Source organism: Aotus nancymaae, unplaced genomic scaffold, assembly GCF_030222135.1.
Source record: "Aotus nancymaae isolate 86718 unplaced genomic scaffold, 86718_ANA_hifiasm-v0.15.2.pri h1tg000033l, whole genome shotgun sequence".
NCBI classification, from domain to species: domain Eukaryota; kingdom Metazoa; phylum Chordata; class Mammalia; order Primates; family Aotidae; genus Aotus; species Aotus nancymaae.
Window position 1 is genome coordinate 38,703,735 of NW_026988447.1, and position 19,812 is coordinate 38,723,546.

Below are 19,812 nucleotides of genomic sequence, written 5' to 3' on the forward strand. Positions count from 1 at the left end.
GCATCAAAGGAAGATACCTCAAAATAATAAGAGCCATCTATGACAAACCCACAGCCAATATCATACTGAATGGGCAAAAGCTAGAAGCATTTCCCTTGATAACTGGAACAAAACAAGGATGCCCATTCTCACTACTACTATTCAACATAGTATTGGAAATCCTAACCAGAACAATCAGGCAACAGAAAGAAATAAAAGGCATCCAAATAAAAACAGAGGATATCAACTACCTCTCTTTGCAGGCAATATAATGTTATACCTAGAAAACTCCATAGACTCTGCCAAAAGTCTCCTGGAACTAATAAATAACTTTAGTAAAGTTTCAGGACAGAAAATTAATGTATAGAACTCAGTAACATGGCTGGGCGTGGTGGCTCACGCCTGTAATCCCAGCACTTTGGGAGGCTGAGGCGGGTGGATCACCTGAGGTCAGGAGTTTGAGACCAGCCTGACCAATATGGTGAAACCCCATCTCTTTAAAAACAAACAAACAAAAAACTCAGTAACACTTCTATGTACCAATAACATCCAAGCTAAGAGCCAAATCAAGATCACAATCCCATTTATACTAGCCACAGAACCACACACACAGAAACCTAGGAATACAGCTTACCAAGGAGGTGAAAGATCTCTACAATGAGAATTACAAAACACTGCTGACAGAAATCAGAGATGACAAAAACAAATGGAAAAACATTCCATGTTCATGGATAGGAAGAACTGACATTGTTAAAATGGCTGTACTGTCTAAAGCAATTTACAGATTCAATGCCATTACTATAAAACTACCAAAATAATTTTTCACAGAATTAGAAAAAAATTATCCTAAAATTCATATATGGAACCAAAACAGAGCATGAATCACTAAAGCAATCTTAAGCAAAAAAAGCAAAGCTGGAAGCATCCATCAACTTCAAACTGTAGTGACCAAAACAGCATGGTACTGGTATAAAAACAGACACATAGACCAATGGAACAGCATAGATAATGCAAAAATAAAGTCACACACCTACAATCACCTGATCTTTGACAAAGTCAACAATAGCAGACAAAAGAGAAAGCACTTCCTATTCAATAAATGGTGTTGGGATAGCTGGCTAGCTATATGCAGAAGATTGAAATTGGACCCATTCCTTTCACCATAAACAAAAATTAATTCAAAAATTAACTCAAGATGGATTGAAGACTTTAATGTAAGACCTAAAACAATAAAAACCCCAGAAGAAAAACCTAGGAAATTCCGGGTTCAGCCTTGGTGATTTGGTTTGGCTGTGTCTGCAAATCTCATCTTGAATTCCAAAGTGTTGTGGGAGGCTCCTGGTAGGAGGTAGTTGAATCATGGGGGCAGATCTTTCCCATGCTGTTCTGATGACAGTAAATCTCACGAGATCTGATGGTTTTTTTAAAAAGGGGAGTTTCCCTGCACAAGCTCTCTTCCCTTGTCTGCCGCCACGTGAGATGTGCCTTTTACCTTCCACCATGATTGTGAGGCCTTCCCAGCCACGTGGAACTGTAAGTCCATTAAATTTCTTTCGTTTGCCCAATCTCCGGTATGTCTTAATCAGCAGCATGAAAATGAACTAATACACTTGGCAGAGAATTTATTAGTAAGCCCCCAGAATCAATTGCAACATAAAGAAAAAAGACAAGTGGGACCTAATTAAGCTAAATAGCTTCTGCACAGCAAAAAAAAAAAAAAAAAAAAGTATCAACAGGTTCAGACAACCTACAGAATGGAAAACAAATATTCACAACGTTGCATCCAATAAAGAGCTAATGTTCAGAATCTATAAGAAACTTAAACAGCTTAACAAAAACCAAATAACCCCATTAAAAAATAGGCAAACAATACAAACAGGCATCTTTCAAAAGAATAATAATCCCATCACCCAGGCAAATAATCCCATCACCTAGGTTGTGATCATAGTACCTGACAGGTAGCCTTCCTAAAGATTCCTCCAGAATCTGTATTATTTGCACTAATTTTAACAATGACCATGTATTATTTTGTAATTTTAAAACAATCTAAATGAGTGCTTTAGCTAATATGTTGTCACTGTTTTGTTTTTAATCAGAGTCAAAAATGCTGTTTTTTCCCCACACCAGAAACTCATCTTTACCTAGAAGCCTCTTTCATTTTAAGCTATGGTAGGAACTAAGCTACCAGAAGGCTACTTTCTTATTTATTTATTTATTTGAGATGGAGTCTTACTCTGTGGCCCAGGCTGGAGTGCAGTGGCGTGATCTCGGCTCACTACAGCCTCCACCTCCCGGGGTTCAAGTGATTCTTCTGTCTCAGCCCCACAAGTAGCTGGGATTACAGGCATGTGCCACCACACCCAGGTAATTTTTGTATTTTTAGTAGAGATGTATTTTTAGTAGATGTTGGCCAGCACATGTTTTTAAAATATATATATTATATAAATATATTTTATATAATATATTTAAATGAGAGTCTGCATATAACAATGAACTCCTTCACCTTGAGTAATCAAGAAATCAATGAACTGTATTGCTTCCATAGCTGCATAAATGCTTTGCTTTGGATTCTAGACTCTAAAAATCCAATAATTCATCCCAATAATCATTCAAAAGATTTTCTCTTTTTTTTTTTTTTTTGAGACAGAGTTTCGCTCTTGTTACCCAGGCTGGAGTGCAATGGCGCGATCTCGGCTCACTGCAACCTCCGCCTCCTGGGTTCAGGCAATTCTCCTGCCTCAGCCTCCTGAGGAGCTGGGATTACAAGCATGTGCAACTGTGCCCAGCTAATTTTTTTTGTATTTTTTTTTTTTAGTAGAGATGGGGTTTCACCGTGTTGACCAAGATGGTGTCGATCTCTTGACCTTGTGACCCACCCGCCTCGGCCTCCGAAAGTGCTGGGATTACAGGCGTGAGCCACCGTGACCAGCTCCCATTCAAAAGATTTTCAAAGTTCCTATGTAAAGTACCATTGTGGCAGAGTTAAAGACAAATGACAGACTTAGACAATTCATATAATTTAAAATGTAATGTTTATAGGTTACTAAAAGAAACTGTTTTGCTTTTATCTTATTAAGTTCTTTGTCTTTTTGTGGGGGCTACATTTACTAATGGCATTCCCAGAGAAAGGAGAGTGGAGAAAAACCAGAAAGACCTGAAGAATTAGAGCCAGATGCAATGGTATGCACCTATAGTCCCAGTTACTTAGGAGGCTGAGTGGGAGAATCACTTGAGTCCAGGAGTTTGAGATAAGCCTGGACAACAGTGAGATCCAGCCTCTTAAAAAAAAAGTCTTGAAAAATTTATAAAGGATAAGACAAATGAGACCAAGTCAAAGGAAGTTAGAGAGAGAGAGAAAGAGAGAGAAGAGGAAGTGAGATAAAGAAGTGAAGCTGGGCATGGTGGCTCATGCCCTCATGCCTATAATCCCAGCACTGTGGGAGGCTGAGGCAGGAGTATCCCTTCAACCCAGGAGTTCAAGACCAACCTGGGAAACATAGAGAGATCTTGTTCTCTACAAATAATAAAAATATTGGTTGTGGTGGTGCATACCTGTAATCCCAGCTACTCAGGAGGCTAAGTTTGGAGAGTTGCCCCAGCCTGGGAATTCAAGACTGCAGTGAGCTGTGATCGCGCTACTGCACTCTAGCCTGGGCGATGGAGCAAGACTGTCAAAAAAACAAAAAAACAAAACAAAAAAAAAGGAGAAAGAGAAGAAGGAAGATGAGTAGGAGAAGGAGAAAGGAGGAGGAGGAAGAGAAGAAGGAAGAAGTGTAACAGAAAGCAAGGAAGGAGGGAGATGAGAGCTCATAAGAAATGACTAAATTTTTATCTGAGCCAACAGCTGCTATGATTACGTATCTTTAATCACACGTTTGCCTACTGCTGCTAGGTGGTACACTGCTTTTCTTAATCACTTGTTGTCTTTGATAAGGCTGAAAGCAGTATTCTACAAGTTTCAAAGCAAATATCCCAAAAGGCAAATACCTATATATACATAAGTATATTTAGATTTACTGCTGTTGAAACCATCAAAATAAAGCAGTAGTGAAAATTAAAGTATTATTTTTCCTGCTTATTTTATTGATATTTATCTAAAATGTTATACAATTTAATTTTTAATTTTAAAATTTAATGTGTGTGTATATATATATATACTATATATACAATACCTAGCTTTTTGAGTCTAGAAGGGAGGCAGACTAAAGAGGGTTGAAATTCAAGGAAACTCTAATTTCAATCATATGAAATAAGTATTGCTTCTACTCCACTCTCAAAGAGCTCCTTGTACTGATTTTGACTAGTCTTTTGTTGTTGTTTTTACCTTTTTCCTCCGTTTTAAAAATAAGAATATCCTTTTGACTGCCTAGTAGTTTGAAATGCAAGTCTTTAACACTTTTTCATCATATTCCCTTATCTCCAGAGAGTACAGTAAGATTGGGTATGGACATCTGTATGAGATGCAAATCAATAAGAAAGTGAAAAGGCGAGTGAATGCTATTTATTTGAACCGTTAAATTTTGGCTCAGCTCAGGTCATATCACATTAGTTTTATAAAAAATTTTAGCTAAATATTGATTTTCCAGCACATATAAATAAATATGTACCGTATACTCCTTTTCCTCTACTGGTCCATACTCCTTTCAACTTTAATTTCTTTATTCCTGCCTGTATCTTTCCAGCAAGATAATAATTCAGAAGAGGGAAGACTGTTACAGTTAAATAAATTACCCAACGGCAGGGAGCTGAGTGGTCGAGTTGTGGCCCATGGCTCTTCCTTATGTTAAACACAGGAAATTACCAGTACCTACACAGAATTTTTTTATAGCCAAGGAAAATTTTTATACAATTTGTTTTTTTTCTTTTTAGAATTAGTAGAGAACTGCAGAATGCCATTTATGCCATTTAAATATAGTTAAGAACGATTTTTAAAACATTGGCAAAAACTATTGTAATTATTAGAAAAAAGCAGAGTACAATATTAAAGTCTTATTTTTCCTGCTTATAACATTGAATTTACTAATTTAGTTACATATTTATATTTAAAATCATACATAAGTATATCTAGATTTACTGCTGTTAAAACCATCAAAATAAAGCAGCAGTGAAAATTAAAGTATTATTTTCCCTGCTTGTTTATTTTACTGATATTTATTTTAAATGTTATAAAATTTAATTCTTAATTTTAAAATTTAATGCATATATTTAAAATCATGAGTCTATTAATTTAGAAATACTGCTCTTTCTACTCTCTGTAATAAACCACTATTCTTTTATAAATAAAAACTAGCTCAGTAGTAAACACAAAATCAGAACAGGAATTATCTACGTTTTATTATTTTAAGTAATATCTTACTTTTTTGGTTCAATTTGGAATATAGAATAAAAGTAATACTTGAGAACAGCTTAATGCTGAAAAGGATAGCTGATTTTGTTATACATACACACACATACATATTTCTGTAAATGGAGTAAAATTTCATGAAAGCCTGGAACAGTTTATTTGCAAGTATGCATAATTTAAAATGAGTGCCTGGCTGGGCCCAGTGGCTCATGCCTGTAATCCCAGCATTTTGGGAGGTTGAGGTGGGTAAATTACTTGAGGTTAGGAGTTTGACACCAGCCTGGACAACAAGGTGAAACCCCATCTTGACTAAAAATACAAAAATTAGCTGGGTGTGGTGGCATGTGCCTATAATCCCAGCTACTCGGGAGGCTGAGGCATGAGAATTCCTTCAACCTGGGAGGCAGAGGTTGCAGTGAGCCAAGGTTAAGCCACCACACTCCAGTCTGGGTGACAGAGTCAAACTCCATCTCAAAAAATTAAAAAATAATAAATAAATGAGTACTTCAGCCCTAGAGGAACTTAAACCCAATTATGTGAAAAATATTTTTGACCTCTGATGCTGAGAAATGAAAATCTTACAGAAGACATATAAACTATCCTTGTGGGAATATTAATATTTTACCAGAAGATAAATATTAGACTTTCCTGAGTTTTTATTAGAATTCAACTTTGGTAAAATTTGAATACTAAATTATGCCATGCTACCATAAAATTATTTAAGGTTGCTCAAAGGCATGTTACGAGATTTTTGTTTGTTTGTTTGAGATGGAATTTTTGCTGTCTGTCACCCAGGCTGGAGTGCAATGGCATGATCTCAGCTCACTGCAACCTCTGCCTCCTGGGTTCAAGCGATTCTCCTGCCTCAGCCTCCTGAGTAGCTGGGATTACAGGCACCTACCATCATGCCTGGCTAATTTTTGTACTGTTGTAGAGACAGGGTTTCACCATGTTGGTCAGACTGGTCTCAAACTCCTGACCTCAAGGTGATTTGCCTGCCTCGGTCTCCCAAAGTGCTGGGATTACAGGCGTGAACCACTGTGCCCAGACTGAATGCTGTGTTTTAAAATATTATAGTTCATTTGGAATTTTGACATAAGTACACTTCCAACATAGGTTGTCCAAAAGATACATCGCAATTCATGAACGATTTCATATTACACAGCGAAATCCCAATTTTGTGGTCTATAAACCATGTCACTAGAAACAGATCTTAAACAATCTTAAAACTGTTCTTTAAGGAAAAAGAATGCTTGCAGTTCCTTCATTTCATTTACCTGATATATTTTTCTCTACCTCAATAAAACCATATAGTGTGAAAAAGAGACAGAATCATCAGTACTGGGCCAAATGACAATAGGAAAGACAGGTTTCTCCATGTGGATTAATTTATACTTGGCATAGCCTTAAACTTTCCTGCTTATATGGCAATATGATCAAAAATTTAAAACCTGTGCAAATCTTGTAAATCCAGAAATTCTATGTTTAACAACTTATGGCACGAAAATAATCAGAGAAGCAGGCAAGGAAACGTATATAAAGATGTTCATTGTAATGTTGTTTATGATAGCGAAAAACAATGCAACTTAAATGTGCAACACAAGGAATCTGTAAATTATGGTAGAGCCACAGTATGGAATACCAAGCAGCCATTAATGATAACCAACTGCATATTCACTGATTAATTAGGTCAAAAAAAAACAGAGAGAGAATAAGTATAGTTGTATGTGAACATATAGGAGAAAGACTAGAATCTACATAAAATAGTGATTATCCCTTGTTGGTGGAATTACCAATGATCATTTTTTCTTTTCTCTTATTTGCATTTCTAATATTTTAATGCAATGAGATAAATTGCTGCCCAAGAATGATAAGGGGAAAGAATGGAAAAATAAATGTCAATGTGCATCATCTGGGAATTTATAGTATTTGATCACAATAAGTTATGCTTCAAATCTGACTAGAAATTGTTGAAAAAATATTAATTGTGTTGTAAAAATATGCCACTGCAGAGACAGGAAGTCAACTTGTTTCCCCATTCCTGTCATCAACTGGAAAGAACCCTTCCTCAATTTCCAACAGATGCTGAGGAATATTTTTGAGTGTGAGTAAAAGCACAAAATTTTCCTCCTTTCTTTATGCTTTATAGCTTGTATAATTGTCCAGATAAGTTGGAGAATCTATGAGAAAGGGACACATAGTTCTAAGGATTGAAGTGATGCTATCTAGAAACTGAAAGTTTCTTTTCCTTCTATATCCCTTAGCCTAGAGGTGAAAAAGCTACACATTCACTTATGCTTTTTTTAAAAATTAAAAAAAAATTTTTTTTTGAGACAGGGTCTTGCTCTGTCACCCAGGCTGGAGTGCAGTGGTACAATTATAGCTCACTTTAACCTCGATCAGGCAATCCTGAGCCTTAGCCTCCTGAGTAGGTAAGACTATAGGCCCACATCATCATGACCAGATAATGCTTTTAATGAAAGCTTTTAATAAAGCATTAATAAGAGAAAGTATATCTAAAAGTTAAGGCTGGGTGCAGTGGCTCAACCCTGTAATCTCAGCACTCCGGGGAGCCAAGGCAGGAGGATGACTTGAGCCAAGGAATTTGAGATCAGCCTGGACAATGTAGTGAAACCCCCATCTCTACAGAAAAATAAAAAAAATTTAGCCAAGTATAATGATGTCAGCCTACAGTCCCAGCTACTCAGGAGGCTGAGGTGAGAGGATCACTTGAGCTGGGGAGGTTGAGGCTGCAGTGAGTCAAGATAGCACCACTGCACCCTAGCCTGATTGACAAAGCGAGATTGTCAAATAAATAAGTAAATACACAAATAAGCTACACATTTAATGTTTTTTATATTCCCTGAACACCATTTTCATTCCTTTTATTTTTTTGAGATGGTGTTTCACTCTTGTCACCAGAGGCTGGAGTGCAATAGTGTGATCTCAGCTCACTGCAACCTCTGACTCCCAGGTTCAAGCGATTCTCCTGCCTCAGCTTCCCAAGTAGCTGGGATTACAGATGTCCGCCACCATGCCCAGCTAATCTTTTTTGTAATTTTAGTAGGGATGGGGTTTCACCATGTTGGACAGGCTGGTCTGGATCTCCTGATTTCAGGTGATCCGCCCACCTCAGCCTCTCAAAAGTGTGGGATTACAGGCATGAGCCACCACGCCCAGACTCATTCCTTATTTATCACTTTTAATAACCCTACGAGATAAGTGTTATTAGTTCTACTTTATAAAGCCTGGTTCAGAGACTAAGTAATTGACATTAGATCAGTAAGTAGTAGACTCAGGGTTCAATACCAGATCTGTTTAATTCCAAAGTTCCACTACATGACATGGCTTGCCTTTCATTCAGAGGTTATCAACAGAAAAAAATATCAATTTGAAATAATGCCTTAGGGGTAACGAAATAATGGACAGCTGACTACAACTGTTAATCAGGTCTATCAAAGTGCTCTTCTGTTACTTCGAACTTTATACGTTCATTTATAAGGTTCTGAATGTACTGGAATTCAGTATTCCACTGAATTCACTTAAAAGGTTAAGTAGGTTTTCATTACAGAATAATCTCTTCTTGACTGAAGAATTTTTCAAACACACATGTATGTATCACTGCTATTTTATCATTGCTATTGCAGACAAAAGTCTTAAAAGGAGAAATACCTACTAACCAGAAGCAGCAAATAGTTTATTATCAACAAAATGTAGGGGAAAAAAGTACAGTATTTTGTTCTTTTTGAATATAATTAGTTAAAACATAAAATAGAAAACTGTAAAGACCTAGGTTCAACGCTGATTTAGAATTAAAAACAACTTTAAAAACTCATTAACAGGCCAGGCATGGTGGCTCATTCCTGTAATCCCAGCACTTGGGAGGTTGAGGTGGGCAGATCATTTGAGGTCAGGAGTTCAAGACCAGCCTGGCCAACATGGTGAAATCCCATCTCTACTGAAAATACAAAAATTAGCCAGGTGTGGTGGTGGGTGCCTGTAATCCCAGCTACTCCACAGGGTGAGGCAGGAGAATCACTTGAACCCAGGAGGCGGAGGCTGCAGTGAGGACCACTGCTTTCCATCTAGGCTGGGCAACACAGTGAGACTCTGGAGACTCTGTCTCAAAAAACAAAACCCGAAAAACCCACAAACCATTAACAGTGGCCAGGCATGGTGGCTCACGCCTATAATCCCAGCACTTTGGGAGGGGAGGCAGGTGGATCCCATGAGACCAGGAGGTTGAGATCACCCTGGCTAACATGGCAAAAGCCCGTCTGTACTAAAAATACAAAAATTAGCTGGGTATGGTGGCACAATTGCCACTCAGGAGGCTGAGACATGAGAATCACTCGAACCTGAAAGGCAGAGGTTACAGTGAGCACCATGGCACTCCATCCAGCCGAGACAACAGACCAAGACTATGTCTCAAAAAACAAACAAATAACCATTAACAAGACTGGGCTAAGAGTGACCTCTGTACTCTAATGAAGATCCAAAAAGCCAGTTTTCAACTACTGTATAATTAACCACTTAAGAATCTCAGGTATTTCAGAATATCTATTTATAATCTCAAACTGATATGCTAATTACATATCAACCCTGAGGCGCTTTACTTAGCTAACTACATAGTTTGTCTAGTCTAAGTTACCATGTTTTTTAGTTTCTTCACTTAAAAGTATTTTTGCTTCCTATTATAAAATCAACACATGTACATTGTAAAAATTCAAAACTAAAAAATTAGTTTTTGAGACAGTCTCACTCTGTGGCCCAGGATGGAGTGCAGTGGCACGATCCTGACTCACTGCAACCACCGCCTCCTGGGTTCAATAGATTTCTCCTGCCTCAGCCTCTCAAGTAGCTGGGATTACAGGTGCCTGCCACCATGCCTGGCTAATTTTTTGCATTTTTCAGAACTCCCGACCTCAGGCGATCTGCCTGCCTTGGCCTCCCAAAGTGCTGGGATTACAGGCATGAGTCACCGTGCATGGCCTGAAAGTAAAAATTTAAAAGCCCAAATCTCTCCACTCAGAGATAAACAGAGTTTGTACATTCATATAAATGCTTTGGAAACCCATGTGACTGTGTGTGCATACTTGTATGTTTACAAAAATGGAACTAAAAATCGTTTATCTTAAACTTTCACATATTGTGACCATATTTCCGTGACACTAATGGTATCCACAGTATGGATAATTAATCCCCTATTGTTTAACATTTAGGTATTACCCATTTTTTGCAACTATAAACAATGCTTCAATGAACATCCCTGTACATCCTTATATTCTTAGAAGAATTAAAATATCTTCTAATTCAGCTTTTCCAATAATTTAGACCTGTCTTGTTACTCCTAATTTCAAATAACATGGTGTTGATATTATAATTTTAATGAACATAATGTACTAATTCATCTTTTTGAACAAAAAATTCTTACCTTGCAATAATAGATTCAATTGGCATGATATCAGGCACATAGTGAGCCATGGGGGAAACAAAGTGTCCATCTAGGATCTTACAATCTGATTGCTCTTCAATCTAAAAGAAAATAAAAACCAAGGTGTATGCAAGAAAACTAAGATAGCTTGGTCTATCATGGATGTTCGTCTAATAAAAAGTTATATTCAATTAAAATCATGTTTTCAGCATCTACTATGTAAACTTTTTGTGCCATTGTACTTTATTTTTAATTATTTTGAGTGCATAATTGAATGTATTATGGGGTACATGTGATGTTTTGGTATAGGTATAAAAAGTGTAATGATCAAAATAAACAATAAATTGTTAATTATAGTGATACTATTATGCTACCAAAGACTAGATTTTATTGATTCTAACTGTACTTTTGCACCCATTAATCATCTCCACTCTATCTTCCCCTCCCTGCTACTCTTCTTAACCTCTGATAATCATCAATCAACTCTTCATCTCCATGAGTTCAATTTACATTTAGCTCCCAAGTATAAGTGAAAACACATGAAATTTGTCCTTCTGTGCCTGGCTTATTTCACTTAACACAATGTCCTTCAGTTCCATCCATGTTGTTGCAAATGACAGGATTTCATTCTTTTTTATGGTTGAATAATATTTCATTGAATATTTGTACCACAATTTCTTAATCCATTCATCTGCTGATGAACACTTAGGTTGATTCCACATCTTGGCTATTATGAATAGTGCTACAATAAACATGGGAATGCTGATATCTCTTTGATACAGTGATCTCCTTTCTCTTACATATATACCCAATGAGGGATTGCTGGGTCATATGGTAGTTCCAGTTTCAGCTTTTGAGGAAGTTCAACTGTTCTCCACAGTGGTTGTACTAACTTACATTCCCACCAACAATGTATGAGGTTTCCTCTTTCTCCACATCCTCACCAGCATTCATTATTGCCTGTCTTTTGGATAAAGGTCATTTGAACTAGGATAAGATGATATATGATTTTAATTTTGATTTGCATTTCTGTGATGATTAGTGATGCTGAGCATTTCTTCATCTACCTGGTTGGCCATGTGTATGTCTTCTTTGGAAAAATGTAAAATGTCTAGTCAGATCTTTTAATCATTTTAAAATCAGATTGTGATTTTTTCCCTATTATGTTATTTGAGCTTATATATTCTGGTTCTTAATTCCCTGTCAGATGAGTAGTTTGTAAACATTTTCTCCATCTCAACAGAAAAGAAAGAAAGAAAGAAAGAGAGAGAGAGAAGGAAGGAAGGAAGGAGGGAAAAAAAAAAAACGATTTGGAATTTCACTCTTGTTGCCCAGGCTGGAGTGCAATGGTGCCATCTCTGCTCACCGCAACCTCTGCCTCCAGGTTCAAGCCATTCTCCTACCTCAGCCTCCCAAGTAGCTGGGATTACAGGCATGCACCACCACGCCTGGCTAATTCTGTATTTTTTTTTTTTTAGAAGAGATGGGGTTTCTCCATGTTGGTCAGGCTGGTCTCGAACTCCTGACCTCGGGTGATCCAGCTGCCTTGGCCTCCGAAAGTGCTGGGATTACAGGTGTGAGCCACTGTGCCTGGCCCACAAATAATATTCTTTAAATTTGAAATGAAAAATCCATATTGCACTTAAATTTTAGTATTTATTGTTGTTATACTCCAATATGTAATCTATTCTTGGACATATTTATGTCAAACCACAATTCCTGTAACTGCGTTTCTCTCATTTGAATACCTTATCAATGTGTACTGGATAATCGCTTGAAACCAGATTCTGGCATCTCTCTCGATTTCCAATCATTTTTCTGAATTCAAAGAGTCTATTATGGGAAAGAAGACAAAAAGGAAAAAAATTCACCTTTTATATCACTTACTAGGCATATTATAATTGAGATTAACAGGAATTAAAAATTAGCAAATCCAGTTCATAAGCCATATTAAAATTTAATTTTGATCATTGAAGAAAGAGATTAGGTTGTTTTTCCCCCAAACTGGACCCTTTTTTTTTTTCAGAAAAATGTCCAGGCACAATATTGTTCAGAAAGTAATTATATAAGCCTCAAAATTAAAGGCACCAATCCTGAAATTCATTTTCTTTCTTTTTTTTTCCCCCTGAGACAGAGCCTTGGTCTGTCACCCAGGCTAGAGTGCAGTGGTGCGATCTCAACTCACTACAACCTCTGCCTCCTGGGCTCAAGCAATTCTCCTGCCTCAACCTTCCGAGTAGGCATGTGCCACCATGCTTGGCTAATTTTTGTATTTTTAGTAGAGACGAGGTTTCACCATGTTGGCCATGCTGGTCTTGAACTCCTGACTTCGTGATCTGCCCACCTCGGCCTCCCAAAGTGCTGGGATTACAGGCATCAGCCACAGCTCCCGGCTGAAAATTCATTTTCTTAAGTCCAGATTTTCCCATGAGCTACAGTGTAATCCAGTTTTAGAGCCATTACAAATTCAGCTTACCCAAAAAGACTCAATCCTTGGAAACTACATGCAACTCTAATCAGCTTAATAATTACTGAAGTCAAAAATCTAGTCTGTGTTTCTGAGCGCTCTCTATTTAAAAAATCTGAATTATTTTTAAAACAGTACAATTTATGATATGGGCTAAAATTTAAGAGAAATAACTAAAAAGATAAAAGAAAAAATAATTACATTTTACACAGTTTAATGTTTAATTTGCCGGATAATTGCTCTATATTTAAGAGTAAGGGATTTTATAACAAAGTTTTAAATGTTCATTAAAACAACAAATTTGGAACAAGTATTCAGGAAAAAAACTGCTTGCCTTTTGAGATCTTCTGGCCTTCCCCATCCTCTGATAAAAAGTTTTGTTAGGAGAAGTCTCCGGTATAGGATATCTAACTTGCTCACACCCATCAGTAGCAAACAAGCATCTATAAAACAAAATTTAAAATGGCTTTAAAATATTTTATTTTTTTCAGGGGAGCAGGTCAATTTTCTAACCATTTCTTTGACTATCAGGTAAAATTAAAAGATTGAAACTAAATCCTTGAATTTATTCCTCTGGAAACAAAATACAAGATTTGGGGGAAGAAAAAGAGCTGGGTTGAAAATAGAGAAGACGTACAGTCTCGAACTTAACTAAACCGTGAATCCCTCTAGGGTAGGATCTTCCCATCCTCAGTACAGTTGCTGAAACAAGTACCCTCTATTTGCTGGATAACAGTAGCAGGGGATGTAATATGTGATAGTGCATTATCTGCCAGGCATCACTATTTTAAGAACTACAAACTCACACACAGGTTCTCCTTAAAGCTACCAACAATTTTGAGGAAGGATTTATTATCCCAATTATACAGACAAGAAAACGGAGGCACAGAGAGTATAGATAATTTATCCAAGGTCACAAAGCTAGTGGGAAACAGAGCTGAGAATCAATCCCAGGCACACAGCTCAAGATCTAACTATAACACTCCACTCTCCTCTACTATATTACAGTGAATGAAAAATAATAATTGATCACTGCTACTACTTATATACCATTTATCTATATTTCCAAATATTTATAAGATTTTTAAGTATCTACCTCCATCTTGTAAAACTGAATGGCATGATTTTGATTTATGGGCACAACCTAATTCAGATTCAGGGTTTACTCTAAATAAATGAAAAATAAAAATCTGCATTTCCCTTTTTTTTCAATTGTTCTATTTTTTTCCTCAGATCTTAGGAAATCTGCATTTGCATCAAGGAGCTTAAGAAGTACTTACCCATCGCTTCAGATTTTTTTTGAAACCATCCCTTATATCATATATTTTTACATTTTCATTTTTTAACAACCTGCAAGATCAACTGAATATTCCTCTTTGTTTGCCTAGGTATACAATGTAACCCCTCATCAACTGGGCGGCATTTAACTTGTTTTTACAGTTGTACCAGCAAAACCAAGTCATTCATGTTGCCTCTCATAATTCTCAGTACGAAGGACAAATATTTACTAGCTAATGTACTTGTTAAACAAGACAACCTATAGCCAGAGTATAGCATTAAGTGTTTTCTTTAAAACCACTCATCTCTCTTTTTCTCAGTTTCCGTGTGCTATTCAATGACTCTTTGATAACAAAGTGTGGTTTTGGCATAATAACGCTTGAAAAAATGTATTGCATATACAGTTTTGTTATTATACTATTTATGTCTACCACTATAAATAAATGTATTACTAGACTCCTATAAATTATCATCTATCCAGTGTTAAGTGCAGTTCACCATAGCTGAACCATCCCTGGGTGGCTTCATAAGTTCCTGAACTTGTAAGAATATGTATCATTCCTTTCATTCAATACATATTTATTAACTGCTTATTATATTCCAATAATTATTTTAGGCCCTGTGCCACAAGAATGACCAAGGAATGGTCTTGTTCTCATCAATCTTATATTTTAGTGGAGTGAAAATAATTAAAAACTAACTATCACAATAAGTAAGAGTGGAAGATAACATAATGAAAATAAAACAAGGCAGTGTGATAACAACTAGAAGGCTCTTTCGGTAATCAAAAAAAAATCCTCAGAGGTACCAAAAAGGTAATACAGATGCTCCTGAACCTACAATGGGATCGTATCCCAATAAACCCATCATAAATAAAAAATATCATATGTGGGACATAGATTTAATACCCTGACAAACCTACGGTCAAGTCAAAACAATAAGTCAAACCATCAAAAGTTAAAGACTGTATGTATTTAAGCCAAGTGCTACAAGACAAGGAGCACCAAAGTCTTTAAATTGCAAATCTGATTAAAATCATGTAACTCTTGAAATCTATCCATTACTATGTTCCAATGAAATTTGCTGAAAATTATCTACTCACTGGGTCAAGCACAGGTACAGATAATTCATATAACGGAAAGGCAAGAAAAAGTAACTACATACTCTTGTTTTTAAATTTAAAAATGCTCACTGTAAAATCTTTAAATTCAATACAAAGGGATGCATAGTAAAAACAGGGAAAATAATCCCCTTCCCATCACTTTTTTTGAGATGGAGTATCACTCTGTTACTCAGGTTGGAGTGCAGTGGTGTGATCTCGGCTCACTATAACCTCTGCCTCCTTGGTTCAAACAATTCTCCTGTCTCAGCCTCCCAAATAGCAGGGACTATAGGTACTTGCCATCACGCCTGGATAATTTTTGTGTTTTTAGTAGAGATGGGGTTTCACTGTGTTGGCCAGACTGGTCTTGAACTCCTGACCTCAGGTGATCCATCCGTGTCGGCCTCTCAAAGTCCTGGGATTACATACGTGAGCCACTGCACCTGGCCCCCTTCCAATCACTTCTGATTTTACTTTTCAGGCACATCTAGTGCTAACAGTATGGATTCTACTCTTTCTGATCTTTTTCTTTTTGATGTTAATTACTTACCTACACACACTGTCTTGCTCTGTTTTGTGTTGCTATAATAGAATAACACAAGCTGGGTAATTTATAAAGAAGAGAGATTTACTTCTTAAAATTCTGGAGGCTGGAAGTTCAAGATTGAGGGGTAAAAATTTGGTAAGGACCTTCTTGCTGCATCATAACATGTGGAAGGCATCACATGATAAGAGAGCAACAGAGAATTAAACTCACTTTTTTTTTTTTAATATAGAGTCTCATTCTGTAGCCCATGCTGGAGTGCAGTGGCACGATCTAGGCTCACTGCAACCTCTGCCTCCTGGGTTCAAGCGATTTTCCTGCCTCAGCCTCTGGAGTAGCTGGGACTACAGGTGCATGCCACCACACCCAGCTAATTTTTTGTATTTTTAGTAGAAACGGAGTTTCACTGTTTTAGCCAGGATGGTCTCGATCTCTGCACCTCGTGATCTGCCAGCCTTGGCCTCCCAAAGTGCTGGGATTACAGGCATGAGCCACTGCACCTGGCCTGAACTTTTATAGCAAGCCCACTCTCTAGATAACTAATTCACTTCCAAAATAATACCATTAATCCATCCATGAGGATAGAGCCCTCATAACCTAATCACTTCTTATTAGGACCCACCTCCCAACACTGTTGTATTGGAGACTATGCTCCAACACGTGAACTATGAGGGACACATTTAAGCCATTGCACATACTTTTCAAAAAAAATTACAAAAGTAGGACAAGCATGGTGGCTCACACCTGTAATGCCAGCACTTTGGGAGGCCAGGCGGGCGGATCAGGAGGTCAAGACTATCCTGGCCAACATGGTGAAACCCTGTCTCTACTGAAAACACAAAAAATTAGCCGGGCGTGGTGGAGCATGCCTGTAGTCCCAGCTGCTCAGTAGGCTGAGGCAGTAGAATTGCTTGAACCTGGGAGGTAGAGGCTGCAGTGAGCCGAGTTCGTGCCACTGCACTCCAGCCTGGTGACAGAGCAAGACTCTGTCTTGGGGGCTGGGGGGTGGGGGTGGATGGAGGGGAAAGAAGGAAGGGAGGAAAGGAAGAAGTGATGAAGAGAAGCTTCTCCACTTTACTCTGTACATTTTATATTGTCTTAGTTCTGCCAGAAACATATTACATTACTTTTGTACATTGAACACTCTATTAAATAAATACATTGCCAATGGTATATTTTATAAATCATGATGTAAATTGTATAAAATATAAAAGTCATTGTAGAATTTTAAACATAAAAACGACAGCTGTAGTTGTAGAACTATTTGAAAAATATTTAAAACAGAATGTAGATTTTATAACTTAATCCAAGTTTATAAAATATTTCTAGATTTTTAAAAATTTTATTATTGAAAATTTTTGTGGGTACACAGTAGCTGAGTGTATTCATAGATTTCTAGATTTATAAAATAGGAACTAGAAAGCAGTAGAGAGAAAATGTTTCTGGAAAAATGGTTACTAAAGAGAAGAAAAACACTCCATTTTATAATGACTTCCAATGAGAAAAAGGAATTTAATATTTTAAAGAACTAAATTTGAATACTTTTACAGTGTATTGAGGAGTTCTGATGCGATGAGATGGATTTGTTGATTATATAAACATTTAGGCATACAGAATGCATGTAAATATAATTTTTAAAATTAATGAAATGGTGGAAGCTTTTTGCTATAAATCTGATAAAGACTTAAAATCCTGATTCTATAGTAGGTATAGCACTTAAATTTTCAAAGAGCTGTTTAAATGCCTTATATATTCTAATTTAAATCACATACAAATTATTTGAGGTAAGCATTATGAATACCCCCAGTTTACAGATGAATTACAGAAAGGCTAAGTGATTTGTTGAAAGTCTTATACTAAGAGTTTGACCCAAATTGGCTCTTGAGTCTGTTCTCTTAGCTATTGTGATATATCACATGTTAAACACAGATACTACTCAGCTTACGATATGGTTACATCCTGATAAACCCCATTGTAATTAGAAAATATTGTTAAGTTGAAAATGCACTTAAAACTCCAATGAACCCACTGTAAGGTTGAAAAATTGTAACTTGAACCACTGTAAGTCTAAATATTCCTCAGATTATGATGAGGTTATATTCTATAAATTCATCATAAGGTTGAAACATCAACTTTATGGTAAGTATGTAAGTCAAACTATTTACTCAAAGTAAATGTACAACAGTTAAATGTGAACAATTAACCTACAGAATCAATAAAAACTAAAACCAAGTATTTATCATAATAATAAATATAAATGACCTAAATTTACCTATTAAAATAAAAAGTTCAGGTGGATCTGTATACACTGAATTTGAAAGAGCTTGCAGATGTTTATAAATAAGAGAAGGAAGAGCACTGAACAAATAATTAGCAGTTATTCTCTTCCATGTTTAAAAAACACCAAAAAACATGTCTACATGTATAAATGGATAGAACAAGGTATTAAAATATTAACAATGGTGGCTGGGCTCAGTGGCTCATGCCTGTAATCCCAGCACTCTGGGAAGCCGAGGTGGGCAGATCACGAGGTCAGGAGTTCAAGACTAGCCTGGCCAACATGGTGAAACCCTGTTTCTACTAAAAATACAAAAATTAGCTGGGCATGGTGGTGGGTACCTGTAATCCCAGCTACTCAGGAGGCTGAAGCAAGAGAATTGCTTGAACTTGGGAGGCGGAGGTTGCAGTGAGCCGAGGTCGAACCATTGCACTCCAGCCTGGGCGACAGTGCGAGGCTACGTCTCAAAAAAAAAAATATGCTAAACGTTTCTTCTGTCCTACAAGTTTTGTATTAGAATTGCATTCCAGGAATGAATGTATCTAATATTTAGCAGAGACTTATTCGTTTGCAGTAGAATATGTATCCTTCTACTATACTATGCCACTCCTCTAATTTCTTCAAAATTAAGCCTATCAGAAACCAAAGGTGAAAAATCATGAAGTGAAGTGCTATGCATGTTACTACCTTTATAGGATTAGACTTTTCAATCTGTGCTATCCTAAATATTTTTATAATTCTGTCTTTAAAACAGATTTTTAAATTGTTTTTTTAAACAGATTTCTGATTATATTTGAATAACATTTTTCCAAAACAACCTTAATAGTATACCTAATTGGGAGAAAATATCGATTTTAAGGTACAAAAAAACTAAAGAATATTTTAAAAACAACTTATACTACGTATATCTAATGACTGGTAGGCTACCCATTAGAATTCCTCATGGAAAAATAATAGATGATATAAACATAAAATTTTAGTTTCCATTTCAATACGTTTCCAAATAGTATCTGAAAAGAATGCTATAAAAAGACTAGAAGAGGGACTCCGCAAAGTTTTTCCACAAAGAGCTGGATAGTACATATGATAGGGCTTGCAGGACAAGAGGCAAAATGAAAGATATTATGTAGGTATTTTAGATAACAAGAGTCACATGTTTTTCATTGAGGAAATTCAAATTGTCATAAAAATAACTGAGTGTAATTTTTTGTAATGTAGAATAAATGAGAAGAACAAACTTTTTTCTTGGGAGTTTGCTTAATTGAGATTCAAAGTTAGTACTCCATAATGAAACTGGGTACAAATGTTCACCTGTAAAAACTATTCTTAACTTGAAAGTCATAGAAAAACAGGCAGGTTGACCAATAAGCCAAAGCTTGCTGACCC

General features: G+C 36.5%; 1 protein-coding gene across 4 annotated transcripts in view; it reads right to left on the reverse strand.

The window, feature by feature from the left end:
• The window catches only part of ABHD18 (abhydrolase domain containing 18), a 63,377-nt gene that overhangs the window by 32,033 nt on the left and 11,532 nt on the right, over positions 1–19,812 (reverse strand). For 3 of the 4 annotated variants that reach the window (XM_064383897.1, XM_064383898.1, XM_064383899.1), the window contains 3 exons: positions 13,559–13,667; positions 12,506–12,590; positions 10,758–10,858 (listed from right to left, as the gene is read on the reverse strand). In XM_064383897.1, the coding sequence (XP_064239967.1) occupies positions 10,758–10,858; positions 12,506–12,590; positions 13,559–13,650 (278 nt within the window). In that variant the 5' untranslated portion in view covers positions 13,651–13,667. Of the gene's footprint in view, positions 1–10,757; positions 10,859–12,505; positions 12,591–13,558; positions 13,668–19,812 lie in introns of those variants that run through there. The other variant, XM_064383900.1, reaches the window with a different exon arrangement.